The 15,718-nt window shown below is 39.7% G+C and overlaps 1 protein-coding gene and 1 long non-coding RNA gene across 4 annotated transcripts in view; one reads left to right on the top strand and one right to left on the bottom strand.

The window, feature by feature from the left end:
• Positions 1-15,718, bottom strand: part of LOC140903888 (uncharacterized) — a 342,875-nt gene that overhangs the window by 146,942 nt on the left and 180,215 nt on the right. The window lies entirely within an intron of this gene.
• LOC140903785 (keratin, type I cytoskeletal 15-like) lies at positions 4,344-11,610 on the top strand. Of its 2 annotated transcripts, none has more exons than XM_073325575.1 (8): positions 4,344-4,910; positions 6,584-6,666; positions 7,878-8,034; positions 8,942-9,103; positions 9,405-9,530; positions 9,649-9,869; positions 10,921-10,946; positions 11,519-11,610. In XM_073325575.1, exons 1-8 carry the CDS (start codon positions 4,344-4,346, stop codon positions 11,608-11,610), a joined length of 1,434 nt encoding a protein of 477 aa, XP_073181676.1. The 2 variants fall into 2 exon arrangements, with proteins under 2 accessions (XP_073181676.1, XP_073181677.1); XM_073325576.1 differs by lacking the exons at positions 10,921-10,946; positions 11,519-11,610 and adding an exon at positions 11,393-11,410 and having other exon boundaries at positions 4,344-4,551; positions 4,600-4,910; positions 9,649-9,873.

Below are 15,718 nucleotides of genomic sequence, written 5' to 3'. Positions count from 1 at the left end.
AGGTGCTAAACATTCACAAATTTTATTGAAGGCCTACCTGCAGATGCTCAGTAGCCCTGAAAATGAGGCCACCTTTATTTAGGCACCAAAATATGGATTTTAGTGTCTAATTTTAGGCACCAAAGTTTGAAAATGTTGGCACATACTCTTACTGTACTGGAAGGTTTCAGGTGAAATATTCAAAGTAAAATCATTCAGATAGTGTCAGATAGTGTTAAATCTGAAGTCTGGCTCTCTCAGTTCATTCAGAAATAGACAGCCTGCAGGGTATGTGATGAATCGTTATGGTTTGACCACACAAAGGCTGGGTATGTCATGGTGACAAACAGGCCTCTTTCTGAATGGAACTCTTTGTCTGCATGAGCTGACAGGATATTATTTTTTAGAAATCTAGTAAAAAAACGATGACAATAACGGAGTTTGCAGAGTGCAGACATGCCAGAGGACGTCTGCCAACAAAGCTCTGCCAAGGCAGAACAAACGGAGTAGTTTATACATAGCTTAGTTTGGAATTCCTCATTTACAGAGGCACAGTACTGAGTACCATGCAAAGGACTAAACTGAGTGTAAGCGTCAAGACATGAGGTATCAAATCTTAGGGAAAGGTTAGTGTGAAGTGTGCAAAGACCACAAGTGGCAAGCTCAATACAGCTCCTACCGCCTCAGTGGATGGGTGGCTCTGCTGTGACTTTCTCGGTAGAGTCATTTTCACTTCATACCCAGCTGCTGAAAAGTGCTGGATGAACAAGACAGTGAACTAGATCTCAGCTGGTGTAAAACGGCATCGCTCCACTGACCTCAAAGAAAGGTTCATTTGAACACAGGAGGGTGGTGAAACTGGGAGAAGTCAATGTTTGGGGAAATGTTAAGAATTTTTAGGCAGTTCATACAACAAGAGTAACGTACAGAAATAGTCTCCAGAAAAAGAAACCCACATTTGTTCATATCAGGATTCACACCTAGATCTAGAGCTGAGCTAATATTGTGGAAAAATTCAGTGAATATTTAATCAAATTCGAAAATGAACTTTGATTAGCCAAAGTTTTAATCTCAAGTTTTACTAATGTGAATACTCAAGAAAAGCAACATCTTAGCTCAATTATTTGACAAAAGCCAATTAATTTCACACTGTCTATTTGACTATAAAATTATATATTGTCTAGTTAGAGAAGTAATCCAAACAAGAGCCAGTAATAATATTATGAGGCTTATGTAAATAACCAACAGAATGTGAATTGTGAACTAGAGATACACACAAATTGTTTACCAGCAATCTGCACTCGTGGATAATTTGATCATTTTTCTTTCATAAGAAGAAGCAACACTCAGACAAGAACTCACTGAAATGAACCTTATTGTGAATGATTTAGTTGGGGATTAGGATGATTTAGTTGGGGATTGGTCCTGCTTTGAGCAGGGGGTTGGACTAGATGACCTCCTGAGGTCCCTTCCAACCCTGATATTCTACGATTCCTTGAAAGCATCTGTAAGAAACAGCAATTGGTTCATGCGGTAAAGACTTGGTCCAGAACTGAACAACTCCAAACTTCACAGGTGGTTGGCACCTTTGGTAAGAAAATATTACAAACAATATAGAGAAAAAATATTGTAAACTATTGGAACAAAGCTGGCCTTGTCATTTAAAATGAAAGACAAATCAAGAATAAGAAGATGGAAAGATGGAAAGGGCTGAGATCTGCAACTGCTGTGCCCTTCTTGGATTGCAGGATCTTGATCACATGAAATATGCCCTGAGAATTCAGGCTTGATGTTACAGAAGGAGGAATAAAAACATCAGACTCTCTGTCAGGCTGCTCTTCTGAGTTATGTTATAGGAGAATAAATTAAGCTGTTCTATTGTTTTTATTTTTTCGGCTGCATCTGCTACCTACCATTCATGAGATCCTGTCCAATAACAATCCAGTGTGTGCATGGAGTAAAATAAAATCAGCAAAGCATATTTCACCCTCAAGCTTCCAAAGGGGTTATTATGAACAGTAAGTGCAAAAAAGATTCAAAATTATGAAAAATCTCTTCAGTGTCCCTATAAAATCTATGACATTTTCCACAAGGGCTTCTGTTGAAACCCAGGATTTTAGTGAAACAGAACATGATCTTGCTTATTAGAGGATCATTAGGAGTTAAACTGAGCCTAGTAGCATGTAAGTTTCAGCATGCTTACATTACAGGGGTTTTATGGAACATTCTTCACTGTTAGAAGAGTTTGTTGAAACTTGTTCTTTAAGATACTAAAGACTTGGTGATATATAGATTTGGCAAGCTACTAAGAACTATCAATCAACCCATGGCAAGACTAAGCCTCCATGGCTTAATTCCAAACTCAGTTTGAAACACGCTATCAAAATTTGGAAATATACTGCTTTTCTTTAGAATAGAAAAGGTGAGAAAACAGATTGTGAGAGGGCAGTATCATAAGCAGATTGTTAAAGTGTGGATCAAAGAGGGGCCGTTGATATAGCTCTTGGTTCCCAGTGCCATGTCTTTCTGGTGATGTGTCTCTTGCACTCCATTCAATTGTCAACTATGCAACCTCAAAAAAACCCTTGATACTGAGGACTGTTAATCTGAAACCTCCCATCCCATTTTCCAATTTATTTATCTATATCCAATTCGGCAACTGTGATAGACAGAAACCTCTTTTATTGATGTTGCCAGCAAACACATAGCATTTGTTGTTCTTTTTTAAATGTTTGATTTTAATGTATACTTGGTGTTTCTGAAGCGAAGGGCAGGAAAAGTTTCTCCCATTCACCCTAGCTCTGTCAATGCACATCAGGTCCTACAGTACAACCTCCTCTTCCAGAACTTGGCTCCCTGTCCATCACTGCCAATGCCAGTCAGTCCTGACCGGCAGCATTCCCAGCTCCCTAAACCTACAATTCTGACTTGTAGCATGCCCTACTACTCCTCATGCTAACCCCCAGCCCCCAGTAAAAACACTGCTTTCATCTGAAGAACAATCTCCTTGGAAACTGTCATTCAAGCACCACAAAAGGGATGCAGGGGCAGGGGGCACAGGGGTTTTAAGAGCAACGCTACTTTGTTTCCAGCCTCTCTTTCTCTCTCTCTCTCTCTCACACGCACACATGCTACTCTAGCAGGACAGAACAAATAAGACTTGCATCGGAAATCTCACAAGTTCAGTCTCATCCTGTCCACAGAGAATGAAAAGATGTTTCTTAACAGCATCCAGTTCATGTTGCACAATTACACTAACAGATGACCAATCTGTGTTGTGGAATTTCATCAGAGAATTGTTAGGACTGAAAGGGACACATAGTTCACTCCCCTGCTTTAATGCCGGACTAATACCTGTAGATAATTTCTGATAGGTACTCCTTAAGCTGTGATTTTTAAGATATCAATTTGATATTGATTGCACCGTCATTTTCAGAAATTTGTTCAATTTCCAAGTGGATATCACCATTAAAACGTTAACTTCTATCTGACTGAAACTTTTCTGTTTAATGTTATATCCAGTATGTTTAGCCTTTGCAATAGTTAGCAGTGGGAAGCTTTGCCACCTCTTCTTTGCAGCAGCCTTTTAATTACTTTTCACTCACCTCGTATCATCCCCGTTCTTCTGTTTTCTCTTGACTGTTACCTCCCAATAATTATTCAGTTATTTTAATAACTACGAATACTGTCCCGTTCATTTGAGATTCACACTCCAGCAGGATTATGTGTTTTATGCCTTAAACATTGAGGTTCCAAACCCTGAAGGATGATTCTGAGCAAAGAATAGAAATAGAAAAGTAGCTGATTCCAAAGTCTTGATGGAAACAAACCATGACTTTTTTTTTAAGGGGGTGGGGGGACAAGCAGCAGCACTGGATAAGCTGCTAAAGATGCATTTAAAATGAATGTGGAAGTTCATATAAAACAAACTTCACTTTTGTGGAAGACTTTTTCTTAAAGTGACTACAGTGGTTTTTGTTAATGCATAAATTGGGTGTGGTCAAACTCAGTTGTTTTTTCTTTTCTTGAATGTAAAAAAAATGTAAAACATAATCCAAGTGGTAGAACTGTAGCCTCAAGAAAAAAACAAACATGCATTCATCCTGAATCATACCTTTTGTTTAACTGAAGAAAAAAAGTCCAACTCCTCAGGATGTACAGCCAGCTGTGTTAGTAAGCAAAATTATTATAACTTGGCATCACCCTTAAGGGTGGAGATCTTTTGGGGGAGGTTTGGAGAGTGGGTTTGTCATATAACACCCACTGTGGTTGGTATAAATTGGGCTCCACTACAGTGCAGAGACTTACTCTCTTATACTAGGCCAAGCTGAGTAACTGACACCAGATCCTTCAGTGCTGCTGTCATGGCTACTTCCTTTATGCAGAGCACCTCTTCTAACTATGGTGGTGGTCTGGGGGGTGGGGGCAGTAGCTCCTCTCGTGTTTCTTCAGTCCGAATGGGAGGATCCTACAGACCCCCAAGTATCCATGGAGGATCTGGTGGCAGGGGCGTTTCTGTCTCTTCCACTCGGTATGTCTCCTCTGGAAGTGGATATGGTGGTGGCTTGGGCAGTAGCTATGGGGCTGGATATAGTTCTAGCTTGGGTGGGGGCTATGGAGGAAGTAGTGGCTTTTATTCTGGCTTTGGAGGAGATGCTGGTGGTTGCTTTGGAGGAGGTGCTGGTGGTGGCTTTGGTGGTATTTATGACTTTGGTGGTGGTGATGGAGGAATCCTATCTGGAAACGAAAAGATAACTATGCAGAACCTGAACGATCGTCTGGCAGCCTATCTGGACAAGGTGCGAGCTCTGGAGCAAGCAAATACTGATCTAGAGATCAAAATCCGAGACTGGTATCAGAAGCAAGGTCCCACTAGTCCAGAACGTGACTACAGTCCTTATTACAAGATAATTGATGAGCTTCGAGACAAGGTATGACATTCATATTTAGAAGGGATTGTTATAACAATTTATTATTAGTGAATTGCACATTCCAACTTTTTTAACCAATTAGAAAGAATTACAAAGTCATAATTTCTTGCCAAAAAAGTAAATGCATTGTGGATAAAAACACTCCAGCAGGAAAGAAGGGAACAGCTATTGCTGTTTTATTTTATTAAAATAAAAGTCTCACACCGAAAATGTAGGCTTTTTTTAATGTTAATTGAAAGCTCTAAGATGGTAACAAAATGTGACACAATACATTAAAGTTTATCCATAAGTTGTAAAGCAATCAAATATTAAACAATGTGACAAAGTACAAACCATGGCCTTCAAAAGTAAGGAAGTCTTCGGGGCAAAGGTAAGGTGAAATATTGTATGGTGTAAGTTTACTTTCCATTTACCCTGGGTGTGAATTGAATGTACTGTTTAACTTCCCACTGTAATTAATTTTTAAGGATTATAAAATTTGTACAAAAGTACCATAGAATACATTTAGAACGAGAGAAACATGCTTATGAAAAGTTAGATTTATATTTTGAGTTCATTATTTCAAACACATTTTGGCAAGGAGAATGTTTCAATATTCTATTGCCATCAGAACTGTACTGGATAATAATGTGCAGTCAGTTTTAATTCTTATTTCATCTTTTATCTTAAGAACATTAGCACAGAGAATGAAAGGGTTGGATTTTGTTGCCATTAATTGCATGAACTGAGAGATTACACAAATAGGAAACAGCCGTGTTAGTCTGTATTCGCAAAAAGAAAAGGAGTACTTGTGGCACCTTAGAGACTAACCAATTTATTAGAGCATAAGCTTTCGTGAGCTACAGCATCTGATGAAGTGAGCTGTAGCTCACGAAAGCTTATGCTCTAATAAATTGGTTAGTCTCTAAGGTGCCACAAGTACTCCTTTTCTTTTTACAAATAGGAAAGAGAGGGAAAATCAAGCTGTCTAATTTCAGTCTGACACACCCACACTTGCTTCGGATAAACCTCAAGATCTCTATTTTACACTCAGCTCCCGGGTCCACATTTAGAATACGACTAATGTTTAGCTTCTTTTGTTTTTCCCATGTATAAGCTATGAATAGTATGGTGTGGGGTAAAGGCGATATTATGAAATGTGTTTTTTGGAATTCATAAATCGTGCTTTGATTAATGATTTATCACCCCAGATCCAATCCTTCTCTCTTCTTCACTGCTTTACATGTCTCAGTAACAATCTACACCTATCTAACCCCTCCCAAACCCCAAGCCCGACTCAGCCCAGAGCCTACTCTCATATTCCGAACCCCACTGCTCCACCCCAGCCCGCAGCCCCCTCCTGCATCCCAAACCCCTCATCTCTGGCCCCACCCCAGAGCCCACACCTTCAGCCGGAGCCCTCATCCTCTCCCGCATCCCAACCCCCTGCCCCAGCCCGGAACCCCCTCCCACATGCTGAACTCCTCATTTTTGGCCCCACCCCAGAGCCCACACCCCCAACTGGAGCCCTCACTCCCTCCTGCATCCCAACCCCCAATTTCGTGAACATTCATCGCCCACCATACAATTTCCATACCCAGATGTGGCTCTCAGGTCAAAAAGTTTGCCCACCCCTGTACAGTCATTTTTTACCATTATTCACAGGAATCTTTTTTCTGTCTCCCAATTGCCAGATTCTTGCAGCTACTATTGACAATTCCAGAGTCATTTTGGAGATTGACAATGCTAGACTGGCTTCAGATGATTTCAGACTGAAGTAAGTTAATTTTGCTCTAGCTGTTTCAAATTAATATTTCGGAAGCTGAACATCTCATCATAGTAGCAGAGAGTATGGATTCCCAACCACAGCTCACAAGTTTAGGGATGGAATTTTTTCCCTTATAATTTACAAGAGAAAATCCTGGCAAAAGAATAGATATGCTAAAGGAAGAAATGGGAGAAGAAACTTTATCGGCAATGACACCAAGCCAATCAAGATGTCTTCCTGTTTTGTTATACCTCATGTCTTAACTTCCTATACTGTTATTAACTTTTTGTACAGTTCATTCTCACTGAAAAAATTTTCACTTAAAGATTTTAAAATGAGAAAGGGTCTGAATTTGCTTTCAGCTTGAAGTGGCATGATGGGATGGAGGGATAATCTCTTTCTTGTACTCATTCTCTCTCATAGGATGTAGGCATTAGGAGAGGAAAGATAGATAGGAAAGCCAAAGAGTGACCTACAGAAATTCAGGTACGCTGTTGAAATGAGCTTGTCTTCAGGGCACTGCTGTCAAGATGCCACCAAGTACTTTCCCTTACAATGATGTAGCTCCAGGATTATATTTTCTCCTCTAGTGCCCTGGGCAAAGCTTACAACGTATGCCTTTCTTCATCACTGAGAGGTCACGAAAACTGGATTGTCCATTATCTTTTTTATAGATGTTAATAACCCCGTCTAGGTATACAAACCCATAAAGCTCATATTTAGCTATGCTTCAGAAATGTAGTTCAAGTCCAAATACATTTGTTATTTTCAAGTTTTCCTCTTTAAATATAGTGATTTTCTTACTGCATATGAGCACCAGCCTGATAACCCAGTAGGTGGGCTTTTTGTAAGTTCCCACATACAATTCTGGCATTGCACCTAAATCCTGATCTGTCTGTCAGTCTGTCTTATAGTACTAATCACTGTTGTAACTAGGTGCTGGTATCTTGGGATTGCCAAAAATGCCAACTTATTTGGTGATATGATGTTGTCAAATGTCCACAAAGGACCAAGATGGCTATCTCACACATTTTTGCATAGCATACTTTAAAACTGGAACAAACATTCTAGCCTACTATTTTTGGTCTGTCTTCTGACTTTACATTTCTGTTGTCCTGTTCCTCTCTGACACAACAGGCATAAGATTCCCTGTTTTTACAATTACATAGGATACAAAGCCATGTGTTTTCAAATGTCTGTTTCTTTTATTTAAATTGCAGATATGAGAACGAGTTGTTCCTTCGCCAGAGTGTTGAGGCTGATATCAATGGCCTGCGTAGAGTCTTGGATGAGCTGACTCTGTCCAGAGCTGATCTGGAGATGCAGATTGAAAACCTGAAGGAAGAGTTGGCTTTCCTCAAGAAGAATCATGAGGAAGTGAGTGCTCTAAACATGGAGTGGGGAGAAACATCCACATTTAGAATTCAGTTTGGGATTAAAAAATACCCCAAGGAATGACAGCTTCACAACTGGATGATTTATAAAAAAATCTTTAACCTTAAAACAATTCCAAAGGGCTCCCCAGACTAATATCCCTCTGATTCTAAACTGTGTTAAAGATGTGAGTTGTGTACCTGCTTTGACGTGCATGAGCCTGCGGTCAGAAATTTTTAAATTATTCCATAGACAACAATATTTCTTACATGAAATGTTCCCATTCATTTAGAAACAAAAATATGATTGTTCCAGACATTTTATTTTAAAAAAGATCACACACATAGACAAACATCAATCCACAGTAATCAAGATATTTCATTTAAAAATTTCAGTTCCAACCACATATGCGAACAAAAATTCAGTGTCTGAATAAACTTCTTTATGAAAAGGAACTGATAAAGAACTCATGTGTTAAGATATTAAAGTTATAATACATGCAACAGAAAATGTATATAATAAAGTTAAATTATATATAAAGAAAGAAAATAAAAACTTCTAATTTAGCAGAGGATGTTGCAACCTGTATCAAGGTAACGTCTTTGATTGGATCAAATTCTGTTGGAGAAAGGCACAAGCTTTCGAGCTTCTCAGAGCTCATCTTCAAGTCTGGGGAAGGAAATTACAGTGTCTGAGCTAATTACAAATTGGGACAGATTGTTAAGCGTAAGGGATTTAAGCATGGTAAAATTTAAAATGAAATGGGGAATTACGGGCTAGCAGGCAGTGAGGTGTGTAATAACCATAACTCAAACCACATGTTTCCCAGTTAAGCTATATGGATTGCTGAGGGCAGAAAGTGTACAAGGGAAGAATGTATAACCTCTTTTGTGTCTTTCTGTCTCTGTAGGAAATGAAGGAATACAGCAATCAGCTGGGTGGACAGGTCAGCGTAGAGATGGATGCTGCTCCTGGAGTTGATCTCACCAGTGTCCTGGCTGAGATGAGAGAGCAGTATGAAATACTGGCTGATAAGAACCGTCGAGATGCTGAGGCCTGGTTCTATAAACAGGTATGGCTATCCCAATGAACAAATAAAATGATGCACTATCATCTCATCATGGTCCCAATTTCTGTGCAACACTCCTGCATTTGCTGATCAGTTTCTGCATTCGGTAAGAAGCTAAGAGTCCTGATACACCTACCAAGATTTTAAACATTCATCCTCTTTTCACCATTGGACCATTGCTTAGAATCAGATCCAAAGCAAGCAGCACCACGACAGTGATTAGGGTGGTACTTTCCTTTTGGGAAATAAAACATTTGGTAATCCAATTTGCATTTGATTTTTATTATTTTTGTTTTTCTTCCAGACTGAGGAGCTGAACCGTGAAGTAGCCACCAGTACTGAACAGATACATACCAGCAAGAGCGAGATTACAGAACTGAGACGCACACTAAAGGGCCTGGAGATAGAACTCCAATCCCAGCTCAGCATGGTATGTGGCTGTTCCATGCACACAATAAGTCACTATTAGCACATGCCTCCCTTTGATCTCTTGCTCTACTATGGAATGAATCTGCATGATAACCCACTTTAACTTTGTTTTATATTAGAAAGCTGGGCTGGAAGCCAACTTGGCAGAAACAGAAGGAAGATACTGTGCACAGCTAGCACAACTTCAGGCCATGATCACCAGCATTGAGGAGCAACTGGCTGAGCTTCGATGTGACATGGAGCGGCAGAACCAAGAGTATAAGATGCTCCTGGACATCAAAACCAGATTAGAGCAGGAGATTGCCACTTACCGCCATCTGTTGGAAGGCCAGGACTCCCAGTATGTAACTATGTCCAAAATAAAACCCCTAATGGCAATTTATAATCTTATTAACATGACATATGTTATAACAGTAATGTATGGAATCTGCCCTGAAATTAGGTGAACTTGAGCCTCATTACAACCAGGACTACTGCAGATTTCTGAATTGTACTGACTGGGTACTGGGCCTATTGTGGGCTGCCAAGAGGTGTCCAGGAAAACCCCAAAGGCTGCCAAAATGCAAATCCATCTTCAAAGGCAAATGAGCTGATAATGAAAACTTTAATTATGAAAGTGGGAATGCACTCATATTAACTAAGATGAGCTACAAGATGAGCAATAGATAAAGGTCCTGCATGTTTCTTGCTGCATGGGAATCATGGCCATTAGCGTAGAACCATCTATTAGAGTCTCTTCTCACTACTCATGTAAATGTCACACCCCCGGTTCCTCCATAGAAAGATGAAAATATCCACTGTTATACGGTGTAATTCTAAGCTATTTCCTCATGTTTCCAGTGTGTAGAACACTTCTTAAATAAACTTTTCACTTGCTGGGGACTATTCCCATCTCTGATCCACAAACAGAACTTGCATTAATGCTAGTAGGACATTTGTGTGTGCACTGAAGCACTACTTTTGAGGGGGAAATCAGCTCTTAGTTTTTATTTTTTTTTAAATAATGAAATTTTAAGAGACGTAAAAATGTAGAAATGTCAAGAATGGGAATAGGAATCTAAAGAGCTACAACTGTACTGACTGCTGTTCATATTCTTTACTGTTATAGGACTGAGCAAAAATAAGTGACCTTCGGAATATGCAAAAGAGGATAAGCAATTACAACCAAAACACTATAACTACTGAATGGTCATTTAAGGGCCACATTTTCAAAAGGGCCTCCATTTCGCATCTGCAGTTTTTCACAGTCGATCTTTTGTACACAAAATTTGCATGTTCCAACTTAGAGGCCGTTCAGTGGTCAGACTACATCAGTAGGATTGAATCTGCTGCACAGTGCACAATTGCAGTGGAACTCATTAGTTTAATCCTGTATCTCTTCTCTTCCACAGGCTGTCGGGATGGAGCCCTAAGGATGGTAAGGTGGATTTTGAAATAAAGAGGGGAAATAAAATACATTTAGTAGTGCGGTTGGTGGATACAACCACCATCCTTATGGTAAAATAGAACTGAACAAGCCCATCCTCTATTGACTAGAGGGATTACAGACAGTATCTCCATTCCTCCTCCCAAAGATTGATCATACTGTCTCCATAGCCCCCAAAGTTTTTTTAGGACCAAAATTATTTTATCCCTGGTCTAGCAAACTGGTAGGCAGGCATCTGATCACTTGTACTCATATCTCTGAATTCGAAATAATTATGGAGATCTGGGGGTCCCTTGATCGGCTTCTGCTGAGTCATACTAACAGTAAGGTACTGCCAATTTTGATATGTAATTTTCATATGGAAATTACATAAGCTTTACTTAGATCTCATGATCCTCATATTTCAAGACTGTGACAGTCTAGTGTCGTGAGAAGAGGCAGGGCTGTGTGTATGATAAGTGAAGGAAGCTTCTAGTGGGAGAAAAACAGGATTCTTCAGTGTTCTACGGATGTATATTTATTTCCCCAGTTATAATTACAGTTTCCCTTTCTCTTCATCACAGCATCCCTTAGCAGCAGCAGCAGCAGAGTTCGCATTAGTGTGGAAGATTCAGTAGATGGAAAAGTAATTTCTTCCCAGGAAAGGAAATACTGATTCCCCTCACCCACATGAGACCACCTGTGTTGTACCAGTTCTAACGACAGCAAGCATCTGAGAGGGGAATCATGAAATACCTGCCAACAGAGTAACAAGGAATCTGTTTGGTATGCACACTAGAAAATGCTAACTGAAATGATAATGATATAGTCACAAGAGCGTAATCCGATAATGCACAACAGCTTGGTGTCTTTCTTATAATTTCCTCTCTGTCTTTTACAATGACTATCTGTTCTTAAATCCTGAGGTGAAGGGCTCATTTTACTGCATACCAGCAGCTTTACTGTATTGTATAAGTCTGGATAATAAAATTTCTTTCCTGGCTTGAAATAAATGTATGTTGAGTTTTTCTTTAATTTTTTTTCATAATCAGCAACATAGTTTTGTGTGTTAGATGTGGCACCCATGTCACGTGTCCAGCACAATCCAAACCAAATTACTATCGTCATACATCTGCCTTCAACTGTCTAATTCTGAACAGCTTTTGGAGTAACTGAGATATGAATAAATTTATATACTATTAAGTTCCCAACACTACTCCTACTAATAATACATGGGCAGAAATAAAACAAAATTAGGCTACAGTTAATACATCTGGGGAAAATCATCTAAAATACAGATAGTGAAGGCGGGGGAAAAAACTGGAAAGCAATAATGCTGAAAGAGACGGGTAATAGAGGAGAGCAAGCTAGACGTGAATTTATAATGTGATTTGGAAGCAAAATATCAGTATGATTTGGGGCTGCATACATACAGGCACTAGGTCATGGTGCAAGAAGGCAATAGTCCCTTGATATTCAGTGTTTACACCTGTAATATTGAGATTGTACCTGGCACCTTTAGGCACCAGGTCAATGGAGGAAAGATATCCATAAACTGGAAGGATACAGGAAAGAATAAGAAAAAAATGATCAAGGAACTGGACAGACTGATTTATGAGGAAAGATTTAAAGAACTAAACATTTATGGCATTGCGCACTAGGGACACAATAGGACAAATATAATAACCACCTCCAAACAGCTGAAGCCCTGCTCAGCTCCTTTTCATATGGAGTCTTCATTACTTCCTGAAAAGGAGAAACAGACATGCCCTTTTAGATCAGGAAGTTCCTTTTCCTATAATGTCATTCGGAGAGTTGAAATAGGAAAGTAGGACTCTGAGGTAGTGGAGAAAGGCAGGTGGGGTCTGTGACTCTGCAGAGTCTACCCTGAAGAACCTCGGTTACAGGTAAGTAACCTCCATTTCTCCTTTGATTGTCCTCTGCATATTCCCATTTATGGGATAGATTGATAAACAGTACTCTGACCCAGAATAGTGGGATGATGGAGTCCTAATTATACAAGGACTGAAGGACTGTGTAGCAGGGCTGGCTGTTCAGTCAGCAGGCCTAGTAGTGAGAGCCTGCTGCTCCAGTCTCCCTTTTAGTTCAATGTGTTCTGAGCTCCCTGAATGGCATTCAGCTGGGTCAGCTTCTTTGTCGATAACCCCCTAATCCTGCCCATCCTAGGGCTAGGTGTAGGGGAATTTGGGATTGGTAGGGGGACCCAGGCCCTCCTGCTCTTCTGGATCCCAGCCCAAGGCCCTGAAAGTGTGATAGCGTGGCATGGCATATGTTAGACCTATCTCCTGCACATCTTGCCTTGGGCCAGGTCCTACCACATCAAATGGACCAGTTTGGGGCATGGCTGCTGTTAAGTTATAGTCCATTGTTTCAGGTGACTCTCTTGGGTGATGTCTAAAAGGAGGGAGGGAAAGATTCACTGCTGGACCACCTCAGTAAGGGCTCCTTTTCTTACTGTTGCAGGGCAGTGGTCCTCCCGGAAATGGCTTCTTTCCTTCCCCTTGCCTACGCTGCTAGAGCTCTCCATATACTGCTTCTTTCCCCAGGACCATGCTCAGCAGTAGTGCCTATGGTGCAGAGCTTTCCTGGCCCAGTACTGCTCCAGCCTTTTCCTTGACTCAGCCTCAGTGTAGAGTTTGTAAACTACATCAGAGACTGCCTTGCCAAATTTTGCATCAGATCTAGATTCCAAATCTAAAGAATAAGGTTTAGTAAAGGTCTGAACAGAACTCCACTGTGTTGCTCTACATATCTTTATTAGAGGAAACTGTCAAGCTCTACAGACTGCCTTTTCTGTAATCGAATGCTTTCTAATCCCTTCAGGAATGGGTACCTCCTTCAAGTTATAAACTTCATAAATACTTAATCTAACCCATTGAGAAAGTGTTTGTACAAAAATAGCTTTCCCCTTGTTCTTCATTTCATAAGCAATCAACAATTTTAGGGACTGTCTAAATTGTTTAGTTCTGTCTAAATAAAATGATAGAGCTCTTCTAACATCTAGTGCGTGTAATTTAGGCTCTCCATCATGAGTATGGGGTTTGGGAAAGAAAACTGTTAAAATAATAGACTGATTTATATGAAAATCAGAAACCACATTTGGTAAAAACTTAGGGTGAGTAAAAAGAAACACTTTGTCTTTATGAAAAACAGTGAATTGCAGATCATCCATTAACACATGTAATTTACTTGTATGCCTTGCAGAAGAGATTGCTATCAAAAACACTGTTTTTATAGACAGATGGAATAATGAACAACTCTCCAAAGGTTCAAAAGAAATTTTAATAAAATGTAACAGTACTAAATTCAGATCCCAAGATGGCATAGGGTAACTTGATGTCTCAACAAGATATTTTATGGTGAGTCAGCCAGTACTAAAAGGTTTAGATAAGTCAGGACTCATCACAGTAAGTTTTGCCACTGTAATGTTCTTTTTATTGCATCATCAAAGGGACCTGTCATCAGACCTAAACAATAACTCTCATTAATTGGGCATGGGTACGTTAAGTGGCATTTGGACCACCCAGTCTGGGTTTGATACTGTACTGTGATAATATTGTCCCCACCATCTGTCCATCACTGTTTCTATGGTATTCTGCAGAGATTCTGATGGATTTAGCAATCAAAATACTCTCCTGGTTGCCAGCACCATTAGCTTAGCTGAAAAATATTTTCCCATTTGTCTCCTTGTTTACAACTCCTTCAAAGTGTCAACGGTACACCCCTCAACACTCTCTCTCAATCAACCAGAAGGATTGATATAAAATAACAGCATTCCCTCCCACAGGACCTGATCACACGGCAATCAAAATGCTATTAGCCCCTGCCAGCCCACAGTGAGGGACCAGTCCCAGCAATCATACAGAAGGTACATCATTAACTCCTGGACACTCAGAAGCATATACAATTTTTCAAGTTAATATATTTCAACAGCACAATACGTCTCCCTCCTCTTTGCTCTCTCCCCATCCCCTTTCCATCATTTAACTTGTGTAGTATTCTCAGTGTTCTCACCTCTTTATTGGGCTGGCCACGCACTTGTGTATAGATTTGATGTCCCACCACTAGAGCACTGTAGCTTTCCTTTTATTTTCTAGGTATTTTCCAACAAAGCACAAGATAGTAAAGGAATCAAATCTAATTTTGACCTCTAACCATGGTATTTGCTTTGCTTTGTAAAAGCAGACTCAATTTAATTTTTTCTGAGACAAGATGTCTTGCACTATTCGGACCTCAGTGGCCTTTATTCTAGCTGCTTTTAGAACACAATGTATCTTTTTAATAATATTTATTTTCTCTAGGAAATCTGAGTGTGCTTCTGCAGTTCTCAATATTTTCAGCAACATTCATTTTCCATTGCCAAGGCAAGCATCATACTAATTTTATCTGTTTTGGTGCAATTCATTGATGTTCTTCCATTGATCTCATTCTACTTTTAGGTTTAGCTTTGTATTTTTGCAAGACTGGTTTGTTCCAAGTCTTTTTCTTTGCATCCACCTGGCTGACATACCCCTATATTTATCTGTCAGTTGCTTCTTGTCCTATCCTCAGAGGTTAAGAAAAATATTTTTTCTTCCTCCTTGTAACAACCTCTTATGTACTTGAAAACTGTTATGTCCCCTCTCAATCTTCTCTTTTCTAGACTAAACAAATCCAGTTTTTTCAATGTTCCCTCATACATCATGTTTTCAAGACCTTTAATCATTTTTGTTGCTCTTCTCTGGAGTCTCTCTACTTTGTCCACATCCTTCCAGAAATGTGGT

This window comes from Lepidochelys kempii, chromosome 27 (assembly GCF_965140265.1).
Source record: "Lepidochelys kempii isolate rLepKem1 chromosome 27, rLepKem1.hap2, whole genome shotgun sequence".
Classification (NCBI taxonomy): Eukaryota; Metazoa; Chordata; order Testudines; family Cheloniidae; genus Lepidochelys; species Lepidochelys kempii.
Note: the sequence above shows the minus strand (reverse complement) of the source record. Positions and strands in the feature narration are given on the sequence as shown.